We start from the raw sequence: 26,690 nt of genomic DNA on the forward strand, positions 1-26,690 counted from the left end.
TGGTTCACGCTGAGCCCGGCTCCTTTCCGGGCATGGGACCCTGGCGCCAGTTTGCCCGTGTGCAGCTGCACTTTCGATTTTTCCTTCCCCAGGGACGTACTTTGCACTTGTCTTCACTGAATTTCATCGTGTGGAAGGTCATTTTGGATTCAAATCCTGCCCTCCGAAATGCTTGCAACCCTGCCCAGCTTGGGGCCAGCGGCAGATGTTCTAAGCATCCTCTGCCCCATCACCCACGTCATTAATGAAAACACTGACGAGCAGCAGCCCCAGGAGCGAGCCCCGTGGGACCCTGCGAGAGACGCCCTCAAGTTTCACAGCAGCCCCTTGCTAACGACGCAGAGTCTGATCCATCAACCACTTACGCAGCCACCTAAGAGTAGCGTCATCTAGACGCACAGCCGGGTTTTTATTACAGACTTATAATAACCGAGCAGTGATGGGTGCAGATACTGTGGGGGCAGGGTCCCAGGCACAAATCTCTGGGAGTCTCCTCACCCCCACATCCCAACGGCCACCAGCCCAGACTCCGACTAAAGACGAGTTCCCACCCTGGGCCAGCGAGAGGACGAGTGAGCGAGGCCCCTGCCCCAGGCCAGGGCTCCAGCAACAGGATATAAAAACAGTGCTCAGTAAAAACAGAGTTTGGACTTTCTTAAGGGAAGGGGGGAAATCACTGGGGTATGGGGGGAGGGTAGTTTCAGATGCCCGGGGGCAGGGCCGTGCGGCGTTGCAGGGCAGGAGCTGGTTGAGATCTGACCCCCGGGGGGAGAGGGGGATGAAATAAGGAAACTGTTCCAGCCCCCGGGGGGGAGGGGCGCAGAAATGGGAACAGGTCCAGCACCGTGGGGCAGCTGATCACACAGGGCTTCCCTGGCCATTTCAGGAGGGGCTGGCAGCACCAGTGCAGGGTGCCAAGCTAGGATCTCCCCAGCCAAGTGATGCCCAACACATGGTGTTGATGCATGGGTAGGGCCTGGGGGCTCAGCCCTGCTCCACTCCCTGTGGACGGAGCAGCCCAGCCTGCCTGGGAGAACTGGGTGGGTTTATTGCTGGCTTTTGGCTGGCGTGCAGCCCCCCTATCCCGCCTGCTTGGGGGGCTGCGGCTCGGGAGGCGCGATGCTGGTGGAGCAGGGCAGGGCCAGCGGGTGATGGGTGGCCAGGGGGGCCTGGCATCCATGGTCCCTGTCCCTCAGAGCCCCACCGCAGCGACAGTCTCAGAACAGGAAGCGGGGTGCCCCCCTCAGGGCTGTGGCCCGCCTGGGAGCACCAGCGCCTGCAGGATGTCAGAGAGGGAGACGATGCCCTTCACCACTTCGTTCTCATCCACCACCACCAGCCTGTGGACCTGCGGCAGACAGACAGACAGACCACGGTCAGCCAGGGGCCCTGCAGCCCAAGGGAGCTCGGAGCCCCCAGCACGGACACTGGGGTTTGGGCCAGGAAATGGGGGGAGGCGGAGCCGTGGGCAGGGTGGGGTGGGATTGGCTAGGACAGGGGGGCTAATGCCAGTGCCCAGGGGGGCCAGGCTGACTGGGAGGGAAGAGTTGTCCCCACCCCTGGTCTCCCATCCAAGTCCCTGGGTTGGGTTGTGTCCCTCCCCAGGGGTCTACAGGAAGGGTCACGTAGGGCATGGGGGGGACCATGGTAAGCTCCGGAGGGGCACGGGGGCTAGGAGGGGCCCCGCAGGGCATGGGGGGATCCTGGAGTGGGCCCAGGGGTAGGAAGGGCCGCACAGGGGGAGATTACCTCGGCCTCCACCAGGCGGTTGATGATGGTCTCCAGGGTCTCGTGTTTGTAGCACGTGAGCACCCCCTCGAAGTACTGTGAGCGATGCTGCAGGGCCTGCGTCACCGTCACGTCCAGGTTGTTGTACATCTTCTCGGCCGCCAGGTTCTGGGGACGGGGGGCGAACGGGGGAGCTGCACTCGCTGGCCCCAGAGCAAACCCGGCCTGCGGCTCTCACTCTGCCCCACAGCAATCTGCCCCCCCGTGGGGGCTAAACTCGGCCATGCCCGGCAGCGACAGCCACCCACGGGCAACAACTCAGGGGGTGTCTGTGCGTGACACCCATCTGCCAAGTGGGGGGAGCACCAAGTCCCACCAGCCAATACAGGCACCCCCCATCCCACCAGCCCCACGCCCAATCCCACCCGCTGGCGTAGGTACACCCCGCACCCCAAGCTCTGCACTGGGGATGGTACTTACAATGACGTCAAACTTGGAGTAAATGTCCACGACCCGACCGGAGACAGAGGAGGGGAGGGGCTGGTGAGACGGGGACAGGGCTTGGCCCCCTCCCTCCCCGCAGCTGGCTGACGCGGAGGTTCCAGCCCTGCAGGGCCCTCTGGGGCCTGGCCTCGTCGTGGGAGCTCAGAACTGGCGGGATACGGGGCCAGGGGAGGACGGGGGGGCTGGTATTGGTTCCATCCAGGGGGGTGACGGACAATGCAGGGGTCAATACCCGTGTTTTACCTCCCCCATGCTGCCTGGCAGCTTCCGGGACCCGGGGGATTCTCAGGGGTCCCAGACTGCGCTCCATGAACTTGAGGGTCCATCAATTCGCTTCCTGACAGGGCTACGGAGGGGCTGGCAGGAGAGGGAGAGCCGAGCGTGGGAGAGGGATGCAGGGAGCGCGGGAAATAGGCGGCCCCCGGCCCAGCGTGGTGTCTGGGTAAGCTGGGGACATGTATGGAGCTTAGCTGGGAGCCCTGGTTTGCAGCTGCGGCTTGGGATTGGCGTATTTCTATCCAGTGCACTGCCCCGGGGTGGGGGGTCCGGCTCTGCATGGGGGGGGTCTCAGCTTGGCATGGCCCCCCGGGGGAGGGGAGCTCGCAGGCAGTCCAGTCCAGACCAGTGTGCCGAGGAATGAGCCGCCTCCAGAGTGGGGGGCCAGCAGGGGGGAGATACAGAGACCGCGGGCTCAAGGGGGCAGCTGGCCCTGAGCTGGGACATGCCATGTTCTCCCCCCGCCCCTCCTCACCTGACTCGTCCACCACGGGCAGGGCAGAGACACGGCGCTGCACGAAGATGCCCAGGGCCACGTACAGCGGCGTGTTGGCACGCACCAGGGCGATGTTGGCATAGGTGCCGATCTTCAGCTGCTCCAGGGTTTTGCCCATGAATTCCGGCCTTGGGACCTCCGCTATCTACAGGGAATACGGGAGCGGGGGAGTCATGTGCCACCAGCCCGGCCTGTTGGGGGTCGGGGGGAGCCCCTGCAGCCAGAGGAGAGCGGAGCGAACCACCTTCTCAGCCCGACGGCAGGGGCTGGGTGGCGCGACCACGGTCTGAGCAGGGGACACGCAGCTGTTCCTTGGCGCCAGGTGGGGGCATCCGGCTGGCGTCCACGTGGCAGCCTGGGCGAGGCATGTTCCCGCCGGGGGCCAGCTGGACGGGACACCGCCCCCGCCCCGAGTCCCTGCAGGGGGCAGCGGGCAGAGCGTCGGCAAGGGCCTGGGTGGGCAGGACTTACGAAGAGCTTGAGGAACTTGAGGATGCGTTTGTGCGTGAGGATGTAGAGCGTATTCCCGGAGTCCGGGTCGATGACGGGCAGCCGGTGGATCTTGTTCCGGATCAGCGAGGAGACGGCGTCAAAGAGGCTGCGAGGCAGAAGGGGGCAGGGTAGACAGGTGCCCTGAGTATGGGTAGAGCCCCCCGGACTCCTGAGTTCTCCTCCCAGCGAGCACAGGGAAGGCCAGTGGCTAGTGCAGGGCTCCTGGGCTTGCTCAGCCAGCAGTGGATGGCAGCCGGTAGCCCCAGAGCCTGTGACCATCGTATGGGGACCAGCCCTCCATGGGGTCTTAGGCCAGGCCTGGGCTGTCAGGCGCTAGGGCAATGCACATAAATAATCCCCCACCACCCCCTTTCCCAGAGGGCACGGGGAGCCCTCAGCCCCCCAGCGGGGCCAGCAGCCAAGATCTTACCTGGCACTGGGGGAGATGCAGACCAGTGGCTTGAAGGAGTCTTGCAGATAGACCTCTGTGGGGGAGAGGAGACGCGCTCAGCGAGACACTGAGCGGGGGCCGCAGTGCAGGTGGGGTCCCAGCCAAGGGCAGGGGGGCACGTGGGGAGGAGCCATGAGAGGTGGGGCAGGTACGTGGGCCTGAGGCAGCTTTCAGCTCTGGTTGGAAACAGACCAGCTCTGTCCTTGGCACAGGGGGTTCTGCAGCGCCCAGGGGATCCCAGCCCCCTACCCATGGGGCAGTACCCCTCAGCTCCCCCTTCGGTTCTCCCCCCACCCCGGCACCACTGCACCTCCCTACACAGTGCTCCCCTCCTTCTCCTTCATCCTCACCCCCGAAACACCCCGCCCCCCCTTACCTCGCCACGTTTCGATTTTATGCTCCTCCAGCTCGTAGATTTGAACCTAGACACAGGGGGGAGGGGAGTTAGCCTTAGTCATCTCGGCCGTCGGCCCGAGTGCGGCTTGGGGACTGTGTCCGGGGCGGGGGGTGGGAGGCGCAGTCCCCAGCGCTAACAGCCCCGCCCAGGAACGAGGGGCGTGACCCTGTTGCTGGTGGGGCCGTTGCTGGGGGCTTGGTTATAACCCTCAGCCCCACAGGAACAAAGCTGGCAGGGGCAGGGGCCGGGGCCGGGGCCCGTGCCCGCGCAGCCCCACAGAGCTGGGGCGGGTACCCATCCCTGGCACCAGGGCAGGAGGGGCCCATCCTTACCATGGCCGACTTGTAGTAGCGATGGAGGATGTTGATGAAGTCAGTGATGGTCAGCATCCCTGGAGGGAAGAGAGCAAGTGAGTGGGGCAAGAAGCCTCCGGGCAGCCTGGTCCCCAGGGCCCTTCTGGCCCCCAGAGCACCCCCACCCCGAGCTGCAGCCCAGACTTACCCACAAAGCTTTGCTTCTTGCTGTCCCAGAGCGGGGCAGCCCGCACGCCATTGGTGACCAGCGCGAAGAAGGCTTTCTTCACCTGCAGCCCAACACAGACGCACGTCAGACTGGGGGGGATGGGTGGGCAGTGCCTGTCACAGTTCCCGGGAGGTGGGAGAGGGCTGGAGGGGGCTCCTGCGGGGGTCAGAGGCAGGATGGCCTGTCAGAGGTCGTGGGGCAATCTGTTCAGCCAGGGGGCTGGAGCAGCCAGCACTGGGGGCCGAGCCCAGGGAAGCTTGTCTCAGGGCCTCCTGCCCACCGGGGTGAGCCCACCTGTGCCGAGGGGGACCCACCCGGGGTGTGGGCACACACGTAGCCACCGCCAGTCTTCCCACCGTCTAGGGTGCGCACCCAGCGCCCCGCCCTGCCCGCTGCCCCCGCAGAGCACCCACCTGCAGGGAGGTGTCGAAGACGACCAACTTGGAGCTGGTGGGGATCAGGTCATAGCAGCGATGGGACCTCATGAAGCAGGAGTACACCCCGCTGCCAGGCTCCGCGTCTGCGGGAAGAAGGTGCAGTTAGGGGGCTGGGGGAGGGGACCGGCAGTGAGACTGGGCAGGAAGTGGGCATGCTGTGCCCCCTGAGCGGTGCTGACCTGGGAATGTGGCAGGGGGGTTTCACTGGGGATGGGAGACCTGACAGCCTGTCACCTGAGCCAGGGAGGGGGAGGTAACACCTCTGCCCCGGAAACTGGACAAAGGCCAGAGGAGAGAGCCTGTTGGGGGGTGGGTGGGGGGGTTGGTTGGTTTCAGTTTGGTGCTGGAAAGCAGGGAACCCCAAGGCTGGGGTCTAAGCTCCCTGTCCCCCAGAAGGACTTGACTGAGGGGTCCTGGTGTCATGGAGTGTGGGGGAGTCCAGGCCCTGCACCCCTCTTCCTGGGATTCACTGAAACTCTCAGCCAGCCAGTAAAACAGAAGGTTTATTGGACAACAGGAACACAGTCTAAACCAGAGCTTGTGGGTACCACCAGGACCCCTCAGTCAAGTTCTTCTGGGGAGCAGGGAGCTTAGACCCCAGGCTTGGGGTTCCCTGCGTTCCTCCACCCAGCCCCAAACTGAAACTAACCCCCTCCCCCCCCAGCAGGCTCCCTCCTGCAGCCGCTGTCCACATTCCCTGGCAGAGGTGTCACCTTCCCCTCCCGGCTCAGGTTACAGGCTCTCAGGTCTCTCATCCCCAGTGAAACCCCCCTGCCACATTCCCAGGGCAACACTCCCCCCCTCCCCGGGTCACATCTGGTTGTACCCGCAACCTCTCATTTAGACTGTGTTCCTATTGTCCAATAAACCTCCCATTTTACTGGCTGGCAGAGAGTCACGGTGAATCCCAGGAAGAGGGGTGCAGGGCCCGGACTCCCCCACCCGCCGTGACAGAAGAGCTGTCAGTGCAGAGGGGACGGTCTGGGGGGTCAAAGGGGTCCTGCTCCGAGGAGCAGCTCTTGCTCCCAATCTGGGAGCATGCCCCCATCCCCTGCATCCCGTGCCTAGCCCAGGCTCCCCCAGCCTGCCTGAGCGCCCTGTGTGCAGGGGGATGGGCCCAACAGGAGACAGTCCTGCAGAGAGAGACAGACCCGCCCCAGGAGCTGGGAGGACAGGCTGAAAACCCAGGGGAAGAGGAGCCTGGGGGGCTGAGAACGGTTTCAGGGCTGGCAGAGGAGGGTGATAGATCATTCTCCATCCCCAGAGGACGGACAAACCCCTGCCAGGTCTAGCTGGTCTAGCGAACACAGTGCAGGGGACTGGGCCAGACACGCCCGTCTGGTCTGAGCCCCCGTATGGCCAGATGCCCCTTGCCCTGACCCAGCCCCTCACCTTCGGGTGCCAAGGGGCACTTCTCGGCAATGCTCTCAGGAACTGGGCCCTGCAGACAGACAGAAATCAGAGACTCCCCAGCAACCCACAGTGCTGTGCCCCCCACCCTGAGATGAGACCCTCCCCTAGAGCCGGGCAGAGCAGCTGCTGGGAAGAGGAGAAGCAACGGGGGACACTGGAAGTAAGATGGGTCGCACTCCTGTCCCATAACACGGACTCATCGCTTTGGGAAAGGAACATGGCAGCCCTGCTGCTGCAGGCAGCCCGCCCCCCGCCCCCCCCCACACACATAGAGGGCACCCCCCCCCCACGCAGCACTGCTCCTGCAGCACCTTAAAAAACCTCTTTAACAAATCATTTTTAAAGTCCCCCCCGCCCCACACACAGCTGCACTGTGCCCCTCTCTCTGCACTGTGCCCGGGGCTACCCGCCCCGCTCAGGGCACGGCGTGTACGAGGCATGGCAGCGGGTTTCCTTCCCCTACCCATTCCCAAGGGAAATCCCACTCCACCCAGCCAGTGCCCCTTTAACCTCCTGCCGGCCCAAGCAGCGATTCCTGGGCCCAGCTGAGTAGGGAAGTGAGTGAGAAAAGAACCCAGGAGTCCCAGCTCCCAGCCTCTGCTCTAACCTGCTCTTTCCCTTGGGCAAATCCTTTGCTCCCGGAGCTGAGCAGTGCTGGGTTTCAAGGTGGGTGAGCTGGGGGGTGGGTCAGGCTGCAAGGTGCCTGAGCCAGGGAGCTGCCGGGAGGAAGTGAAAGCCAAGACTCACTTTTCACTTTCCTTTTCAGAGAGGGAACCTGGCTCCGGCCCAGGGCTGGCCGGGCTCTCGAGGAAGCGGCCGCTACAAGGGAGCGACCTCTTCTCCTTCATGTCAACTGATCTCAGGGTGCTTTGCAAACTGCACCCAGGAACCGCTTCTCATGCCTCCGACAGGCAGCCACCTCTGCGGCAGAGCCCGGCCGCCGCTTACCGCGTGCAGCAACGTGGCCCCAGGGCTGGGGACAGGGAGGCAGAATCCTGCCCCCAATTCAGAAAGAGAAGGGACGTTGGAGGGGGCAGGAGCCCCCAGGTGGGATGCGCCCAGCACACAAGCCTAGCACCTTGACAGCCCCCGGTGGCCACGCCCTGGCAGCGATGCCCCATCAGATGAACCATCACTGCGGAGGGAGCCCAAGAGCCGGCCGGCCAAGGCCTGGGGCCAGTCCCGGATCCAGCCGCATCTCAGCACGCAGACCACCGAGGCTTTAGGCACATGGACATTTCTCCAGCAGGAACCAGACTGAGTCCCCCAGCTCAACCCACCATGGCCCCTGCCACGCGGAGAGGACTTAGACCAGACTTGGCACCCCAACCACAATCTCGCTAAACCCCCTAGGGACGATTGCCTGGCTGGGGATCAGCCATCAGTTCAGGCCGGCCGCAGACTCCCTGACAGCCCCAATCCAAGGGCTCTGTCCCTTTAAGCCGGGCCCTGCACCAGCCTGCCTGAAACACGGACAGCACTGGCCCGTGGGCACTGCCCCAGCACCCAGATTCAGCAACACGCCCCCGGCCACTCTGCTGCAGGGGCGCGTGGCCTCGGGGCGCATGGGGGAGCCTTGCCTGGCCAGTTACAAGGTGCTCCCCCAGCACGTCCCGGGGCACAGGACTGCCCCATGCAGCCAGGTCCATGCCTGGAGCCAAGCAGCAGGGCTGGGATGTGCACTAAGGAACGGGAAGCAAATCCCACTCGGCCCTCTGGCCTCCAACCTCCTCGGGTTGCCCTGGGCGGGTATTTTAACCCCTAGGGCGCGCACACAGTGGGTGGGCAGGGACCTCAGCCCGGCCGAGCCCTGAACGCTATTTCCAGGCCAGGAGCCCCCCAGAGCCTGGCAGACCCCCTCCCCGGGCTGCAGGCATGCATCAGTGTCTCAGCCGGGGCACCGAGGGAGCTGGCCGGGGACACACCGGAGTACCCAGCCCGGGGCTCAGCACAGCAAAGGCCCAGGAGGAGGAAATGAGGGATCTGGGCGCAGGCGGGGCTGGGCACGGAGCTCACAACCCCGGGGCGCGGGGCACCCTCCGGAAGAGCAGCTCCCGGCCTGCGCACAGCCCCACGGCGCCACTGGCCCGGCCGCCCAGAGGAATCCGTGCCCGGCCGTGGGTCGGGCCCGTAGCCCCAGAGGGGGCCCCCCAGCCCCTTGGCGGGGCCACGCACCGGCGGGGGACGCAGGCAGGCAGGGCTGGAGGCGGGCGAGAGCTCCCAGGACAGACACAAGAAAAGGGCTTTGGGCTCACGGCTCAGGCGCCAGGGAGAGGAGGCGGCAAGGCCAGGCCAGCGGGGCACAGACGAGGCCCTCAGGGGACCGGGCCCCTGGCTCGCCCGGGGGTTGCCGAGGCGGGAAGTGCCGTAGCCCCAGGGCCCCTGCGCCAGGTGGGGGGGCCGGGCGGGGGGGGCTGGGCTCAGGCCAGGCAGGACGCGGGGCCCTTGGGGGCCGGGCAGGGACTCAGAACGGGGGGGGGTCACCGGGGGCCCGGGTCTGCCCCCCCAGGGGCCGCGGGGAGGGCACGTGCTGGGGGGTCGGGGGGGTCTCTGCTCCGGGGCCCCTCCCAGGATAGGGGACCCCGCAGCCCCCCCCCACTGCAGGGGGACTCCAAGGGGGGTGACGCAACCCCGGGGGGGCCATTCTCGGGGGGTCCCGCGGGGGGGTCCGATGCGGGGGGCCCGATCCGGGTGCCGGGACGGGGCCCGATCCGGGGGGCTCCCCCACGCGGACCGACCGGGGCCCCCCCGTCCCGGGGCCGGCCGGGCTCTTACCGCCTCCATGGCCGCGGCTCGTCTCGCTCCCGCCGAGCACCCGGGGGCAGCAGCGGGCGGGGCCGGGGCCGGGGCCGGAGCCGCTTCACTTCCGCCCGGATCTACTTCAGCCGCTTCCGCCAGCAGAGGTCATGTGACCGGAAGGAGACGCGGGAAGAAACCGGCAGATAAAATGACCCCTGAACCCAGTGACCTTTGACCCCCACGGAGCCGGGACCTCCCTGCTCTTAATTATAAGGGGGCGGGGGCCCAGAGTAGGCCCTGGGGGGGGCACAGGGGTGGGGGGGCTCAGACTAGGCCCTGGGGGGGCACAAGCTGGGCACTGGGGGGTTGGGGGGGCACAGACTAGGCCCTGGGGGCACAAGCTGGGCACTGGAGGGCACGGGGTGGGGGGGCTCAGACTAGGCCCTGGGGGGGCACAAGCTGGGCACTGGGGGGTGGGGGGGCACAGACTAGGCCCTGGGGGGCATAGGGGAGGGGGGGCACAGACTAGGCCCTGGGGGCACAAGCTGGGCACTGGAGGGCACGGGGTGGCTCTTCCAGGCAGGAGCCAGCCATGAGCTCGAGGGCACCGCCCTGGGGCAAAGTTATCCCCTAATTGCCCAGGGGGGTGTTTCTTGCACCGTCCTTTGAAGCAGCTGGTGCTGATATGCGGTAGAGATAGGGCTGGGACCTGTCCAAGTTTTCCACCCATAGTCCTGTTTTTTAGGTAACTGGCCCGAGAACTCAGGGTACTCAATGCACGTGGGAAGCTGTCCCATTTTATGGGCTCAGGATCATCCCTGATCTCGCAGTTTTCATACCTCAGAAGGGGCAACCCCAGGTAGAGGACAGAGCCTGGGCTGTAAGGAGGCACTGATCCAATCCCCTACAATGATGCTTGTAGAGGGGAGCCTCAGCAGCCTTCTGTCACCGATTGGGAAATGTGTGCGCGGCCGCCTTTCAATCATAGCAGCAGGGAAGGGGCAACCTCACACCACCCAGCTCTGGTCAAAGTGCTCCTCTTTAAAACCTGGGGGGAGTAATGGCCCTTTGGCCCCAGCTCTGGCACCCATGCACCACTAGAGCACAGCGACTCTCCTACAAAAGATTTTCCCAGAGGAGGCTGGTAGGAGCCTGAGCTGGGAACTTGAGCTGCATTTAAATTTGGGGGAGGGAGGGGAGGGAAGAGAGAATATGGAACAACAACAACAAAAAAACCACAGGCGGAAGTCCAAGATCACCCAGTATTTAAAATGCACTTTTATTTTTTTCCTTTAAAAACAAACTCAGAGAAGCAAAATTTGAAACTCACTCTTTGCCTCTTTAAACATAAATTATATACATTTCAAAATTATATCCAATACAAAACATGCCACATACAAGTTCATTTTTTTGTTTTTCTTAAAAAAGGAATAATTTTATTTTTTTTTCCATTCTTTTCTTTGTTACGAAGGACCACCTCGCTGTACAGGGTACACACAAAAAATAAAACCCCAAAACACACAGGAAGATTCCTCACAGAGTCCACGCTTGCCATAGTTTTATTTTAAACTTTATTTTTTTAAAAAAACCCAACAAAATAATAAATGGTTATTTCAGGGTCATAAAAGGTAAAACTTAGAAGATAATATCTGCAACTGTAAACAAACAGAAGTATTGGACAAGGTTTTGAATGCAATTTTACAAGCAGAGAACTTTAAAAAAAAATCAAATGTCAGCTCTGGGGCTGGATTATAGTTTATATAAAAATTAAAAACTGTATAGGGTTCCCCCCTCCCCAGCTAAAATCTACAGGACTATTTTATACTCTAACCATAGTCTAAAAAGTCTTACATCCTGCTATATTCTGGTATTTTCTTTCCTCTTTCCCAGCTTTAATTGTTTTTTTGTAGTAATTTTTTAAATTTTTATTTTATACACTTTACAGCCTTCCAAGTTAATGGAAAAAAACAAAAAAGTTATACTGGCTTTTTCTCTCTCACACATCTTTATTTTAAAATAACATCCAGTGGTTTTATTATTGGTAAAAACAGTTTTTTCTCTACACAGCTCCCATTTTATTTACAGGGTTAAATTTAAATTTTGTGTATAGTTTTTATTTTATTATTCCCTGCCCTCACCCCGAGTTCCAACATTTCATTTTAAACCTTTTGCAGCTTTGAATAGTTGCAGAAGCAGCTTTTTAAAAACGCGACACTTCTTCTCTCTCACTCAAAATCTTTTGATTTAAAAACATAAAATGCCCTGGGGCCCCCTCCCCCAGATTTCACTCCCCCCAAAATAATCTCACTTCATTTCATTCCCTCTCCTGCCCCCGGAGGGGAAGGAAGTTTAATACAAAAGAGACCCCTCCTCAGCTGAGCCAGGCAGCTGTGGCATGGGGGGGCACTGCAGGAGTTCATTCTGCTTCTTTCCTCACACCTGTGCTATTCCCTATGCCACCCCCGGGGGGGTGGGGGTGTCAGGCCTTTGTGCGTTAAGAGATGTCAAACGATACAGTTTACTGGAAAGGGGCAGCGAGAGCGGGACCTCCTGCCCCATCTGGTTTACAGCAGTCTTAGAAGGTCCCTCCTGGATGAGCATTCAACCGTCAGCAAGAGGGCGCTGTGGCAGGGGGAGGCTGGAGGGCGAGACGTGGTGCCCGGTTTGTAATGTCACCAATCCTCTCCCTTCCCTGGGGAGCCCACGCCTGGCAGGAGGCTCCTGGACCCCGTCACATACAGGGTTTCTATTTAACAATGAAGACAAGAGCAGGGAGTGGGGAGGATGTTTGCTCCCCTTGGTTGAGTTATGGAACATGCCCCCCCTTTCCCCCCCAAGATCTCCCCTCCCGCACAGTCCAAAATCTCAGCCAAACAGAGCACAGAAGAGAGCCCCCCAAGATTCTAATATATACAAGCTAAGGTATAAATAGATAAATACCCCCCATACCACGCCGACATTACAGACCCAGACAGCCTCCTCAGGCCAGCCTGGAGCAGCAGTTCTGCTAGTGAAAGGGGAGCTGGTTAGTGGGGGAGCGGAGTGGCTGAGGCAGGGCCCAGAGCAGAGCTCGGCCCCCTACCCCACCCCCAGACTTAGGAGTATGGCAGCAGCAGTCAACTCTCAGCCTGAAACCAGGCTCCCCATGGAGCTCAGCTCCTCCAGCCCCAGGGGCTTGAACGGACACCTGGTCTCCCCGACACGCTGGGCTCAGTGTCCAGCAGCGGTGCTCGGGGGCTGCTTGCGCCGGGCTGGGAAGGTGGGTGGAAGCAGGGCCAGGGTCTTGGCATGTTCTAATTCAAGCCCCGAACCCCCACCTCTCCTGGGCTCTGCCTCTGGGCTGGCAGCAGAGTGCCCAGCTTTGTGCACGGTGTGGGAGTCGCCAGGAACACACCTGTGCACCTAACCGGGCGGGCCCCACAGGTGGGGGGAGGGGATCCTGGGATATTTTATGGTCTCTCTCCTTCCAGGCAGAACCAGGTCAGAGCTCAAGGCAACAATCTCCCTCTGCTCCAGGCTCCCCCCACGGCCACTAGTTCTCATTCAGAACGAGGAAGGTTGCGTGTGGTCAGTCTCGGAGGGAGGGTCACATTGAAAACAGCAGAATCTAACACTTAAAATGAGGTAGGTTTGGGTGCAGAGGCTCCTTGCGTCCGTGGGGGTGGGGAGCCCTTTTCTGCACGCGGCTCTCCCCAGCTCTGCTCCAGCAGCGGGTGCCTCCTTCACATGCTCACGGTGCTTTTGTTGACGGAACAAGAAATAAACCAAAGCCCAAGCGAGCTCTGTCCGTCTTCAGAGAGCCGGGCTGGGAGGTTTGGGATTGTCAAGCTCAAGGAGTCTCTTTGTTACCTTGGTAAGTTAGCGAGCAAATATTATTAGTTTCTTTTTTTTTTTTTAAACAGACTGACTGGATCTGAGCTCCCCGTGGGTCCGATACCTCGGCCGCCCCGCCCCGGACTCCAAGCTGGAGCACCCCGATCACCCCGCATCCATCCAGTTATTTACAGTGAGCAAGGCGGACAGGGCAGGTTTTGTTGGTGCCACAGGCCCCACCCTCCTCACAAAACAAAACAAAGAAAACCCTGAGTTGCCAGTTCATCGGTTCCACTCATGGCGCTGCGGCCACCCACCCGGGGAGAGCAGCGCCCTGCCAGCAGAGGCCCAGGGCCGAGGCGCGCAGGGCTGGAGTGGCTAGGGAGAGCACCGAGGTCCCTGGTCTTTTCGATACGCCCTCCCTGTGGAGGTGAGGCGGGCAGCATCCGATGGGTGTGAGCAAGGACGGGCGCCCCCTGGAGCCACCTCGCCTTTGGAACCGAAGGTGGCCCCGGCTGACCCACCTGCACCAACCTCGCTTCCTGGGTTCCAGATGGGGACGTTTCCCCTGCGCCGTCTCTGCGTCCCCCGCCCCCAGCATGGCAAAGGGGGAGGAGAACCCGCAACAGAGGCCTCCTTCAGCAGGCTCTGCTGTGCCCCTGGGGCTGCCTGTGACTGGTGGCCCCGTGGTGGCTAGTTCATCCATTTCCTGCAGTTCCAGGCTCCGCAGTGGCAGGGGATCTTATGCTGATCGTCTTCAAAGTCAAACTGGTAGTCGTAGGTCAGCTGGGGGCGAGAGGGGCAGAGAGTGAGAGCCAGCAACGCCCTGGCAGATCGGCAGCACTCACGCCATCAGCTGCCGAGCCGCACCATGCCTGCCCCCTCCTGGCCCCGTGCAGCCCCGCCCTGTCCTGGCCCAACTTGTGGGGGGAGGAGGGGGGCCCTGGAGCACCCCACCCCCTCCTCGCCTGTCTCCAGGGGGCCAGCCACAGCCCTGCCCCCTCCTGGCCCACCCAGACTCTGCTTTGATTGGTTCCTCTTGTGGGGCCGGAGCTCCCCCTAGTGGCTGATCTCTCCCCAATGCTCTGAACAGCTTGGGATGCGCCTATGGGAAGGCTGGCGTGTGCGTGCGTGCTGGGTGACCTGCTGGGCAGATGCTGCTAAGGGGGGCCCCGCCCGCTGCGCCAAGCTCCCTGAGCCAGGAGGCAGCACGAACCGCATGCCAGAAGCCCCAAGGCCAGGCTGGGACCCCCGCCCCCCCTCCCTTCGTGGACCCAGTTCCCTACCTCCTCCCCTTTGGGAATCCGGCGGCTGGAAATGATAATGATCTTATCTTCCTTGTCGAAGGTCACGACCTCAGCCACACAGTTTGGGGCGCAGGAGTGGTTAATGTACCTGGCAGGAAGGGCAGAGAGGAGGCGTCAGAGTGGGGATCTGGGGACAAGAGGCGAGCCCAGGTGAGGGGTCAGGCCCTGCATCCCCCTGTCCCCCAGCAGGAATGCTCAGGCACAGCTTGGGGGGCGAAATATGAGACTTGATATGTCGAGTCAATGCCAGAGACCCCTTGCGCAGCTTGGGAGGGGAGACAGGGTGCCTGACATACAGGCCAGAGGGTGGGGGGGCTAGAGCCAGGACTCCTGGGTTCTCTTCCCAGCTCTGCCACTTCCAAATCCCTTCCTCACTCTGCCTCGGTTTCCAAGTTCCCCACAACCCCCAGCTCATGGGGCTGACGTGGGCTAGGCCCTCCAGGTTTACAGGGAGCAACGTGACTGCGCTCATCCAACGGGGCAGGTACCCCCACGTGCAGCTGGCCTTTCAACCGGAGATCGCGTCAGACTTGAACCCAGCACCTTTCGGATTGTAGTCGAGTGCCATAAGTTCTCAGCCACTGCCCTCCGCACGGGGCGGGAGGGTGTCAGTGACTGCAGGGCACCCAGCTGAAGAAAGCTAGAGGGGGCAAGCGGCTCCCACAGGGGCATTTCCCCCAAACTCCAGCACTGCCTCTCCCAGGGGCCATTTGCCCCAAACCCCAGCACCGCCGCCATCCCCCCCCAGCCATGTGCCCCACCCCCTCACCTGGCTGGGCCCCCCGTCAGCGTGGCGTCGATGACGTGCTCATTGTTGATGCGGAACATGTAGATTCCTCTGTTCTGGGAGCCAGAAGAGCAGAGAAAGCCAGTTATGCAGCCGCAGGGCCAAGGGTGTCCCTGGGACAACCCTGGGTCTGAGCCCACAGGGTGCTCCAGGCCCCACCCAGTCCCTGTGGTGTCTCCCCCGCCCTCCCCCCCAGACCCACCCCTCACACACACCTGCTCCTCGTAGATCTTCTCGCGCCGGTTGGCCACCTCGTTGCGGATGATGGTGCCGATGTACTCGATGACCATGGTGTGCTTCTCCAGGTCCTTGGCGGCATAGAGCCCCAGCCCCTGGATGCGGGAGCGCGCCAGGTACACGTTGTTCTTCCACTCGGTCTTGAGGCGGCGGTACTGCGAGGACTTGGAGTGCACAAACTGCTTGCTGTAGGGCGTGTTGGTCTCCCCCGTGAAGGTGCTCTGGTAGGCCTTGGACATGCTGGTGCTGTTCAGGGTGTGGGGCCTGCAGCAGGCGGACAGCATGGGCACGGCGGCAGGGGGGAGAGGGACCAGCACTGACCTCCCCCAGCCCCGAGCACATGGGGCCCCAAGGGAGTGGCTGGGAGAGCCCAGCCCGTTGAGGCTCAGTTTGCAATTCCCTCCCGCCCAGCCCCAGGCCTGGGGAACCCCAGCTCCAACCCAGGCCAGGGCCCCTCCCCCACAGGTGGCCCCCAAGGGGCATGGCCCCCCTCCCTTTCCCCCGCTAACCGTTTGTAGTGGGTGAGGATCTTGGGCTCGGAGCGGGCACAGCCGGTGGGGTTGATCATGAGCGGCAGCTCCATCAGGGGGTGGCGCCCGTAGCGGAACAGGTAATTCTGGCAGCTCTCCACGCCAGGCAGCTGGGAGGGAGCAAGCAGAACCCACCGTGGGTTGGCTGACAGCACCCCAGTCCCGGTGCCTGGAGGGGCTCCACTGAAAAGGACGAGCCCTGTTCCGCACCCCCATCCCCTCGGGGCCCTGGGCAGGGGGGCCACCCCTCGGGGTGCGAGTGCTTCCCTGAATGTGCCCAACTGGCACCAGCCCCTGTGCTGGGCCACAGTCCCCGGGGGGTCCCGGCCGATGTGGTTCCAAGCATATCGCCGGGTGCTGTGTCCCTCCCGCCCCTCGCTGTCGGGAGACCCCCCCCAGCCTGCCCCTCCCGTCGGGTGAGGGGTTCAGGGCTCCCCCCCGGGTACATACGGACTCGGCAATGCGCAGCACGGCGTGCACCGTGAGACCAAAGAGCTCCTCGCCCTTCAGGTACTCGGGGAAGAGCCGCAGCATGTCGGCCTCCTTCCTCATGGCCGCCACTGGCTCGATGATGCGGTTCCAAACGGCTGGCGGGGGGAGGGAAAAAGATGAGACTTGGCTTCCGGACCTGCTCCCCACCAGCCCCCCTCACCCCCAGCAGCGACTCCCTGTGGCCTGGCAAACAAGCCCAAGGCATCAACTCCCTCACCACGGTGAAAGGCAGCCACCTCTGCGGCGGGCTGCAGCAGCTGGTTAACAGCCACAGAGTTATGCTGCCAGAGACGGGCCACCCAGTGCGCCAATGCAGCCACCTCTGGGTGGGACACAGCAGCTGTTTACAGAGGGATCCCCCACCCCATGCTGAGCTGCGGCTGACTCTGGGATGGGGAGCAGCGGCAGGCTAACGGAGAGCCGGGCCCAGCCTCACCCTGTGGCGAGGCGTCGGTGAAGACCAGGTCCTCCAGGCCCTGCTCGATGGCCTGCACCACGAACTCGGGGCGCCCGTTGTTCTCGCAGACGGTGCATCGGTAGCAGCAGCGGCGGTTGTTGGTACGCAGGCTCCAGTAGATGCGGGTGGCCTCGAAGCCCACGGGGTAGAGGGCCGTGACGCTGTGGAAGTCGCCCATCTGGTGGGGCAGCAGCTGGCCGATGGCGTGGAAGAGCAGGCCGCCCACGCGGAACATGTGCAGACGCTCGCCGCGCTGGATGATGCTGGCGATCTGCTTCACCTCGTCCCGCTCGATGTAGACACGCCGGAAGACGGTGAAGGTGCTGAGCTCCTGCTCGCAGGGGCCCTTGAGCTTGTGCAGCGGGCACAGCATGGTCTTGTCCTTGAAGAACATGCACTTGGCCCGGATGGCGCAGGCGAAGTGGTAGACGCTGGGGCAGCGGATGCGGTTGCAGCTGTTGGTGGCGCCCGTCTTCTGGCACAGGGAGCACTTGGTGAGCAGCCCTCGGTGCAGCGCCCCCTCCACGTTGATCAGCGCCCCGCCCTGCGTCTCGTACACCTCGGTGGACCACAGGGCGCAGTTCAGGTGCACCCAGAGGTCCAGGTCAAGGTTGAGGAGGCGGGCGGGCCCGTCAGTGGCACCGTCCCCCTCCTCGTGGCAGAAACAGCATTTGCGCAGGTCCCGGGGCACCTTCTCGGGCCGCAGGGTGGTGCCCAGCTTCTCGATGAACTCGGAGATCTCCTTCTCGCCGTCCTGCTTGGCGCCGCCCTTCTGGATGGTGATGAGGAAGCGCAGCCGCTTCCACCGCACCCCCTTCCACTTCTTGAGCCGGGGCCGGGGCTCCTCTCCCTCCTCCGGGGGCCGCGAGCGCTGCTTGAGCTTGGGCGGCGAATGGGCCGCCTCCTCCTTGGAGGGCGGGGAGAGGGCGGGCGGGGAGGGGGGCGCGGGGGCCACCTCAGGGGGCGCCTCGGGGATCCTGTCCCCAGGGGCGGGGCTGGCAGGGGAGGGGACGAGGGGGGACAGGGGTGGGGATGGCTCCTGGGGCAGGACGGAGAGCTGACGCACGTCCAGGTTGGAAACATTGTTCACGTAGCAGTGCTGCACGGCCTTCTCCAGCGCTGGGCTCTCCTGGGGGCACAGAGCAGGGCGGCTCAGAGCGCGGGCGCAGTGGGCCGGGCATGAGGGCGCTGGGCCCAGGGCTTCCCAGCACCTTCCCTCCCACACGGAGCCAGACAGCCCTGCTGGGGAGACCGGGGGCTCGCCCAGGATATCAGCCCAGCCAGAGGCTGCCAAGCCAGGGTGCAGCTGGCCCTGGGATTTGTCCTTCAGAGCTGCCCCACATCCCCATTCTGGCCCCAGGCCAAGAAACACCTCCGCCCCCCCGCCATGGGTCACTGACCTGTTTGAGCAGCGTCAGGATGTCCAGCTCATTCTTGAGGCTGTACCCCGGCAGCATGGCGTCAAACTGCTTCAGCCATTCCGTGCCAGCGTCGGGGGATTTCCCTGCCAGCGCCGCCTTGGCCTTGCCGCCGAGCCCCCCTACAAGAGAGACGGGACCCCATGGCTCCGCTGCTGGCTCCCAGCGGGGAATGGAGAAACCCTCTGCCCACAGGGCTCCTCCCGCCGGGGCTGCCCGATACTCACCAGCCCCGTCCGTCTCCACCTTCTTGGCCTCAGGCCCGGAGCCCCGCACTGGGCTCTCGGGGAACAGCACCTCGTAGGAGCTGGGGATCCTCATGCGCAGCAGCTCGGCCACGGCCACCATGACGCCGTTCAGGTTCTGGGGGGCGAGAGGCAGGGCTGGGTCAGAGACGCTGCTGCGGCCCCAGCCAGGGCAGGACCCTGCTCCTGAGCTCCCCAGGGGCAGGGCCCAGCGAGACGATGCCGGGGGCTCTCCACATGGGCTGAAGGGAGCCCCGGCCCTCCCCGCTCCCCCTGCACACGGCGCCTCCCCCACCTTAGCAGCCGCGGCCGAGACGGTCAGCATGACAGAGACTTCGCTGCCCTTCCCCTTCTCCCAGGCGATGCCCTGCGCCAGGGCCACTTTCCCGCCGTGCTCCCCGAAGGGCTCCCGTGCCTCGGGGGGCCTCGGGTCAGGGAACACTGAGAGCAGGAGAAAAGACAGGTTAGGTGCGTGCCACGCCCGCCCCCAGCCCCGTGAAGGGACCCCGCCCCCAGGGACCCCTCTGCACATGGCCCCCAGCCCCACCCAGCCCACCCTCCAGGGCATCCCCATACACCCTTCACCCAGGCCGACCCAGCCCCACCCACCAGGGCCTCCCCATACACACTTCACCCACCACCCTCCAGGCTGACCCAGCCCCACCCAGCCCCCGCTCCAGGCCGACCCAGCCCCACCCACCAGGGCCTCCCCATACACACGGCACCCAGCCCCCAGGCCGACCCAGCCCCCCCTCTAGGCCGACCCAGCCCCACCCACCAGGGCCTCCCCATACACACTTCACCCAGCCCCCAGGCCGACCCAGCCCCACCCACCAGGGCCTCCCCATACACACTTCACCCACCACCCTCCAGGCCGACCCAGCCCACCCAGCCTCCCCCCCAGGCCAACCCAGCCCCACCCACCAGGGCCTCCCCATACACACGGCACCCAGCCCCCAGGCCGACCAAGCCCACCCTCCAGGGCCTCCCCATACACACTGCACCCAGCCCCCAGGCCGACCCAGCCCCACCCACCAGGGCCTCCCCATACACACGGCACCCAGCCCCCAGGCCGACCCAGCCCCACCCACCAGGGCCTCCCCATACACACGGCACCCAGCCCCCAGGCCGACCCAGCCCACCCTCCAGGCCAACCCACCAGGGCCTCCCCATACACACTGCACCCAGCTCCCCCCCCCCCCGACCCAGGCCAACCCAGCCCTTAAAGGGGCACTCACCCACCAGGATATCCCAGCCCACCTTCTTCCCCCAGGTACCCAGCCCACCCTACTGGGACCCTCACCCCCCGCCTGTGCCCACCTGGGATGCTGGCTCTGGGGATGATGGGGATGACTGGTGACAGCACCCGCTCCTGCAGCTCCGGCTTCGCCTCGGCCAGCAGGGGGAAGCGGGGCGGCTCCTCGCCCAGGACGCTCTCTGGGGACGAGGCGGGGACGATGCTGTCGGGGGAGTCGCTCTCCTCGTCGCTCTCCATCCTGAGGGGAGACGCTGGTGAGACCCCGCAGACCAGAGACCCCTTGGCCCCTCCTGCCATCACTGGCGAGAGCCGGGGGGGGCCCTCGCCCTTCCCACACTGCACCCAGGAGACTCCCCACAGCCCCAGCCCACCCCCCCCCCACCCCAGCACGGTGTTTGGCACAGCCAGAGGACACCCCCACCCTCCCCAAGGGAGCTGGGGAGGGGCAAAGCAACGGCACAGCCCAGGGCGGGAGCCCTCCCCCGGCCCCTCACCTCACGTCCTCTGTCTGGTTGTGCGGGGGCGTAGGCAGGGCTGCCAGAAGGTCCAGGCTCTTCACTTCCACGGCGGGCGCGTCTGGGCGAGGGAAGGAGGGCGAGGGTCAGCAAGCACCAAGGCCTGGCGCGCGGAGCCAGACGCTACCTGCCATGGGCATGCCGCCCAGCACAGCAGCCCCGCCCACCTCCCCCTCAGCCCCGCCCACCTCCCCCTCAGCCCCACTCGCCCTGGCAGAAGCTCCTCCCACATCCCATCAGTGCTGCTCCCGGGTTGGCCAGCAGGGGGCACCGGGGTACCCACACAACCCCCCACCAGAGCTCTCTGCTCCCCTGGGGAAGGGGTAGGTCGGCAGCTCCCCCCTGGGCCCCAGCTGTGGGGCTGGGTGCGCAGCCCTCGCGCGCCTTACCCTTCCGGCCTTCGGCTTCCCGGGCCTGGTCCGGCTCCTTGGGCTGCTCGGCCAGCTCCTCCGAGGAGGTGACGCCATTCACCATCTTCTGCTGCACGGAGGGGGGCGGAGTGGGGGGCAGCGAGGAGGGTGGGGTGGGCGGGTTGCTCAGGTTGTTCTGCCGGGAGAGGATCCATCATGGATGGTCACTGTCAGACAGCATCCCGCCCCCACCCTGCACCCAATCCCTGCTCTCCCCGCCCCCTCCTCACCCCCCAATCCCAATCCCTGCTCTTCCTGCCTCCCCTCCCCAAAGCGGGTGGCTCAGCTCTGTTAGTTCACCCACAGATAGGGAGACTGAGGCACGGGGCCCTGCCCAGGCTGGGGCAGGCAGTACCTTGGTGAGCAGCTGGGTGTAGTAGTCGGGGACGCTGTCCAGCACGGCACTGCCGAATGCCCCTTTCAGCTGGCTCTTGCCGTTGATGGGGCTGCTGCCGAAGGGCGCAAAGAGGCTGAAGTTGGCTGTGATGGTGGGTTCCACCAGGGGCAGCAGGGAGAGCTCCTGTCGAGAGAGGGAGGCAGTCAGGAGGGGAAACCCCCAAAACTGCCCGAGGCATGAACGCGTGGGCAGCTTAACCCCTCTGGGCTGGTACAGGCGATAGGGTACCCCCCAGCGTTCCCTCTCGGTTTTTACATCCATGTGCGGAATGAATTTTGTTATGTGTACCCATATGGAGGTGATGTGTGGTGGGGCCGAGGGGTTTGAAATGTGGGAGGGGGCTCAGGGCTGGGGGGGGGAGAAGCGGGCTCTGGGGTGGGGCTGAGGGATGCGGGAGGAGGCTCAGGGCTGAGGCAGAGGGTTGGGGTGGGGGTGAGGGCTCTGGGGTGCAGTCTGCCCAGGGGCTGCAGTGGGGAGAGAGGACTCCCACCAGCCCTCCCCAGCTGCAGCAGGTCCATGCAGGGGCTGGCGGGGAGAGCCCCCCCCCACTGCAGCCCTGAGCCCCTGCGGGAGCACCCAGCTTAGAGGGAACTTGGCCCCCACCCCCGGATTGGGGCCCCCCGGTGTGCAACCTGACCAGACCAGGAAGCCTTGAGAGACCCACAGTCCCAGCCCCTGGAAATGGCAGGGCCAGGTTGGGCTGTGCAAGGTGCCGGGGGGCACGTGACGGTGGGGCGGGGCGACGGCGGTTACCTGCTTCAGCTGCTTCATTAGGGCCTCGCTGGATTTGAGCCCATCCTCCTTGCGCAGCTTCTTGCGGGAGGCGGCCACTCGCTCCCCGCTCTTCTGGGCCCGTTTGGGCTTCGGGGCCGGGGGCTTCTTGCTGGCGGAGGGATCCTGTGGGGAGAGGGTGAGTCACGGGGCTGCCTGCGGCCCCACCCCACCCACACTGCAGGGCAGGGGACGGGTGCGTGCTCTGCACACCATTGTATTTACCGCCCCCGCCGTACCCCGCCCCACACCCCCGGCATGGCCCCTGCTCACCTCTCTGCCTGGGGGTGCTGCCAGCAGCCTCTGCTCCAGCCCCGAGAGCTTGCCGTCACTGTGCCCGTTGAGCTCGGACCGCAGCCCCTCGGCGGAGCGCTGCGACGCCAGCTGCACGTTCTTGGCCCGCAGCAGCTTCTGCAGCAGCAGGTGCCCAGCCTCAGACCTGGCGCCCGCCAGCAGCTGGCTACCCATCAGGAGCTTGTTGGCTGGGGTGGGCGCCGGCTCCCCGTTGGCCTCGCGTTTCACAGCCTGGCCCCCGCCCAGCACGCACGGCGCCGTCTCCTCCTTGGGCTCCTGCTTGATGCAGACCCCAGGGGCCTCGGTTGGCAGGGCCCCCCCTTCCAGAGGAGAGGCCTGTGGGCCCGGCCTTTCTACCACCTGCCCGTTGACTTGACTCCCGGCCAGGCTGCGGTCCAGTGGCTTTCTCGATCCATCCATGGGCTCCATGCTGGGAGAGGAGTTGGGACCCTGCACTGCTGGCTCCCAGTGGCCAGGGGTCCCAGCAAAGGACTCCTCCCCTGTTTGGCTGGGGGGTGGCTTTGGGACAGCGGGCACTGGCTCCACCAGGAAGCTATTCTGGGTGGGCGTCAGCCTGTGCTCGGGCTGCGCCCCAGGGCTCTGTGCCACACTGGGCGGCCTGGCCAGGGTGGGCGGGGAGGCTTCCTTTGGCTCTTGGGGGCTCTGTTCCCGGCTGGGTGGGGGGTGCTGATGCACAGAGCCCAGGCTGACCATGCTCATGGGCGCCTGGACCGGGGTGGCCGCCGGTGGGGCCGAGAGTCTGAGCACCCCCTGCTGGGGACTACGCCCCACCAGTGCCGTGTGCACCAGTTCCGCCAGCGGCTGCTGGGGGGCGCTCAGCGGCACTCTCTGCTGGCCGGTGGTCGCCTGCTCCATGGCAAACCCTGGCTGCATCTGCTCTGCAGCAGCGGAGGGGCCAGCTGGCCGGACGTGGAACACCGTCCCCGGCTGCCTCGGTTGCTGGCGCACCACGGAGGCCTGCAGGGCCGAGGGAGGGTGCGGCCCCTGCTCCAGCGATGCCTGGCCCTGCCCCGGGAAGGGGCCGGCCTGCCTCAGTGCCTGGCTCTGCTGCAGCAGGCTCTGCTGGTGGCGCTGCACCAGGATGGCCTGCAGCTGCTGCTGCTGCTGCGGGGTGAGATGCCGCAGCTGCGGGCTTTTGGAGATGACGCCTTGCAGCTGAGCTCGGAATTGGCCCATCACTGGAGCGGACACCTGGCTCAGGATATTCTGTGCATGGGATGCCTGCGGGACTAGCAGGCTCTGCTGCGGCTGCCCCATCGGCCCAGCCTTGTGCTGCCCTGCTGGGCTGGGAAGCCGCTGGCCCACCGGCCCTTTCGGCTGCTGTTCTTGGCTTTGTGTCGGCGGCTGGCCTGCAATCCTTTGTGCCTGGCTCGTCATGCTCCCGGGCTGCTGTTGCTGTTCTGCCACCGAGCCCTGCGGGGCCAGCAAGTGAGGCCCCTGGGCAGGGTCCGAGTGCGGCTGCTCTTGCCTCATGGCGCCCCCCAGCTGCGCCAGCCCCCCGCTGTTCTGCAGCGGCGGATGAAGCAGGCTGCTTTGCTGCTGGCCCCCCTGCATTCGCTGCGGCTGCTGGAGCTGCAGGGAGCTCGCCATGGCCGGCTGCTGCCCCAGCTCAGGCTGGTGTTTCTGCAGCTGCTGCTCCTGGCTGGCCAGCGCCAGGGGACTGAGGTTCTGAATGCCCGGCTGCTCCTGAGGGCCCATGTGCGGCTGCCCCCCGAGGTCCTGGCTGCCCGGCCCACCCACGGCGGCGGTCAGCTGAACCTGATGCTGCCCCCTGCCCTCGGCACCCTCTGGGGGCAGCACAGTGCTCTCTGCCCCTCCCTGCTGCTCCTTGGCGGCCGCGCCCTGCGGGGCTGGCTGACCTCCCTGACTCAAGTGTGGCATGGAGGGGGACTGACCCAGGGCCCCATGCTGTGGAAAGTGCGGTAGCTGCTGCTTGGGGGCCTGCCCCTGCCCCACGAGGCCCGGCTGGGCGGCCTGCCCCTGCCCCAGCAGGGCCTGATGCTGGGCGCGAGAGCTCTGCTGCTGTTGCATCAGCAAGGGCCGTGACTGGCCCAGAAGTCCGGCCTGCTGCTGCTGCGCCGGCGATAAAATCAGCCGGTGGCCCACAAGGCCCTGAGTTTGCTGCACCAGCTGAGGCGAGCCCAGCACCCTCTGCTGGTGGGGCGCTAACAGCACCTGCCTCGGGGGGTTCTGGCGGCCCACCACGCCCTGATGCTGCAGCATGGACGCCTGGGAGTGCCCCATCATCCCTGGCTGCGGCGAGAGCTGCTGGACCAGGATGCCCTGCTGCTTCGGAACCATGGGCTGCCCCCCACCGCCCTGCTGGGGAGCAGGGGGCTGCTGCTGCTGCTGCACCTGTCCCAGCATGCTCTGCTGCTGCGGCTGCGACACCTGTCCCAGCATGCTTTGCTGCTGCTGCTGCTGCTGCGATGACGACACCTGTCCCAGCATGCTTTGCTGCTGCTGCTGCGATGACGACACCTGTCCCAGCATGCTTTGCTGCTGCTGCTGCGATGACGACACCTGTCCCAGCATGCTTTGCTGCTGCTGCTGCGGCTGCAACACCTGTCCCAGCATGTTTTGCTGCTGCTGCTGCGGCTGCAACACCTGTCCCAGCATGCTTTGCTGCTGCTGCTGCGGCGACGACACCTGTCCCAGCATGCTTTGCTGCGGCTGCTGCGGCGACGACACCTGTCCCAGCATGCTTTGCTGCTGCGGCTGCTGCGGCGACGACACCTGTCCCAGCATGCTTTGCTGCTGCGGCTGCTGCACCTGTCCCAGCATGCTTTGCTGCTGCGGCTGCTGCACCTGTCCCAGCATGCTTTGCTGCTGCGGCTGCTGCAGCGACACCTGTCCCAGCATGCTTTGCTGCTGCGGCTGCTGCAGCGACACCTGTCCCAGCATGCTTTGCTGCTGCGGCTGCTGCAGCGACACCTGTCCCAGCATGCTTTGCTGCTGCGGCTGCTGCAGCGACACCTGTCCCAGCATGCTTTGCTGCTGCGGCTGCTGCAGCGACACCTGTCCCAGCATGCTTTGCTGCTGCTGCAGCGACACCTGTCCCAGCATGCTTTGCTGCTGCTGCAGTTTCTGAGCCAGCTGCATCCTCTGCAACTGCCTCTCCTGCATCAGCCGGGTGTCGGCGGCCAGCCCCCGGAGCGCGGGACTCCCAGGGAAGAAGCTGCTGGACGTGCTGGGGACGGCGGCGTTGCCCAGGAAGGACAGGCCCTGCTGGACCGCCATGGAGACGCCGCCCTGGGGCAAGCGCACGCCACCTGCTTGCCCTGCCAGCTGGTTGGGCTGCTGGCCCAGGCCTTGCGCCCCCACCATGGCCCCCGTTTGCTGGGGGAGCTGTGGCTGGACACCGTGGGCGGCGAGCAGCTGCCCTGGGAGCTTGGCCAGGAGCCGGGGGCTCTGCGAGGGGCTGAGGGCCAGAGCGGCGGCACTCTGCTGGTGCTGCTGCTGCTTGTTGCGGTACTCGGCCATCAGGTTGGTGTGCTCCTTCTGCTGCTTCCGGACCTGCCAGGGAGAGCGCTGTCAGCCCGCCGGCCGGCTGGGGGGGGGGGGGGGGGCGGCGGCAGCGCCGCCGCCCGGCCCCCGCCCGCCACAGCCGAGCCCAGGGCGCCCCCCACCCCTCACACACCAGCCCGGCCAACCTCTAACCACAAACTCGCCCCACCTGCAGGTGAAGACTGCCCCCCGTGCACTGCCATTGTCTCCTCCAGCTGCTCTATCCCCAGGCTTTTCCTCCAGCACCCCCACCCCCTTGGCACGCTTGCTCCACCTCCCCCAGTCCCCCACCTGGTCCAGCTGCTTCTGGATCTTGCTCTGCTGCTCCGTCACCAGCTTGAGCTTCTCAGCGTCGGCCTCGGGGAACTCACGGCCGGCCTTCTTGGCGGTGCGCTGCTTGGCGCACAGGGCCTTGCGGGACTTGCGGTGCACGCCGATCTGCTCCTCCAGCACCTTCAGCTGCATCTGCAGGAGCTGCTGGGTGTGGAAGAGCCACTCCTCGTACTGCCGCTGGTCGGCCTCGTCTGCAGAGAGGGGCACTGCGGTGAGACAGAGCCGTGGAGACGCTCCTCTCCCGCACTGCCCCTGGCCCCCCAGGGAAGATGGTCCCCCCGAGCTCGGTCACTGAGGCTCAGAGAAAACCCAGCATTTCCATTCACAGCCAAGCCCCACAGAGCACCAAGAAGGTGGGCGGCAGCCCAATGCCCAGGACCAGCCCATACAACCCTCCAAGTGACCCCCCCTCCTGGCAGGGGGCTCCCCCAGGCAGGGGGTTC

General features: G+C 64.8%; 2 protein-coding genes across 8 annotated transcripts in view; both read right to left on the reverse strand.

The window, feature by feature from the left end:
• Positions 1-374: 374 nt before the first annotated feature.
• PRKAG1 (protein kinase AMP-activated non-catalytic subunit gamma 1) lies at positions 375-9,605 on the reverse strand. 2 transcript variants are annotated; one of them, XM_073318316.1, is made up of 12 exons: positions 9,492-9,605; positions 6,696-6,744; positions 5,280-5,386; positions 4,846-4,927; positions 4,677-4,735; positions 4,324-4,369; positions 3,927-3,981; positions 3,476-3,602; positions 2,982-3,149; positions 2,209-2,244; positions 1,750-1,896; positions 375-1,348 (listed from the first exon to the last, which is right to left on the reverse strand). In XM_073318316.1, the coding sequence occupies exons 1-12, from the start codon at positions 9,498-9,500 to the stop codon at positions 1,244-1,246; spliced, it is 990 nt and encodes a 329-aa protein (XP_073174417.1). In that variant the 5' UTR covers positions 9,501-9,605; the 3' UTR covers positions 375-1,243. The 2 variants fall into 2 exon arrangements, with proteins under 2 accessions (XP_073174417.1, XP_073174418.1); XM_073318317.1 differs by lacking the exon at positions 6,696-6,744.
• Positions 9,606-10,715: 1,110 nt separating this feature from the next.
• Positions 10,716-26,690, reverse strand: part of KMT2D (lysine methyltransferase 2D) — a 50,058-nt gene continuing 34,083 nt past the window's right edge. For 3 of the 6 annotated variants that reach the window (XM_073318947.1, XM_073318946.1, XM_073318942.1), the window contains 17 exons: positions 26,206-26,438; positions 22,366-25,923; positions 22,075-22,218; positions 21,280-21,444; positions 20,904-21,060; positions 20,494-20,575; positions 20,062-20,237; positions 19,037-19,182; positions 18,724-18,859; positions 18,479-18,618; positions 17,058-18,207; positions 16,580-16,716; positions 16,109-16,239; positions 15,578-15,863; positions 15,345-15,418; positions 14,555-14,663; positions 10,716-14,054 (listed from right to left, as the gene is read on the reverse strand). In XM_073318947.1, coding sequence (XP_073175048.1) covers positions 13,962-14,054; positions 14,555-14,663; positions 15,345-15,418; positions 15,578-15,863; positions 16,109-16,239; positions 16,580-16,716; positions 17,058-18,207; positions 18,479-18,618; positions 18,724-18,859; positions 19,037-19,182; positions 20,062-20,237; positions 20,494-20,575; positions 20,904-21,060; positions 21,280-21,444; positions 22,075-22,218; positions 22,366-25,923; positions 26,206-26,438 — 6,917 coding nt within the window. In that variant the 3' untranslated portion in view covers positions 10,716-13,961. The remainder of the gene's footprint in view (positions 14,055-14,554; positions 14,664-15,344; positions 15,419-15,577; positions 15,864-16,108; positions 16,240-16,579; positions 16,717-17,057; positions 18,208-18,478; positions 18,619-18,723; positions 18,860-19,036; positions 19,183-20,061; positions 20,238-20,493; positions 20,576-20,903; positions 21,061-21,279; positions 21,445-22,074; positions 22,219-22,365; positions 25,924-26,205; positions 26,439-26,690) is intronic. The other 3 variants (XR_012155750.1, XM_073318945.1, XM_073318943.1) reach the window with 3 other exon arrangements.

Source organism: Lepidochelys kempii, chromosome 20 (assembly GCF_965140265.1).
Source record: "Lepidochelys kempii isolate rLepKem1 chromosome 20, rLepKem1.hap2, whole genome shotgun sequence".
Taxonomy (NCBI): domain Eukaryota; kingdom Metazoa; phylum Chordata; order Testudines; family Cheloniidae; genus Lepidochelys; species Lepidochelys kempii.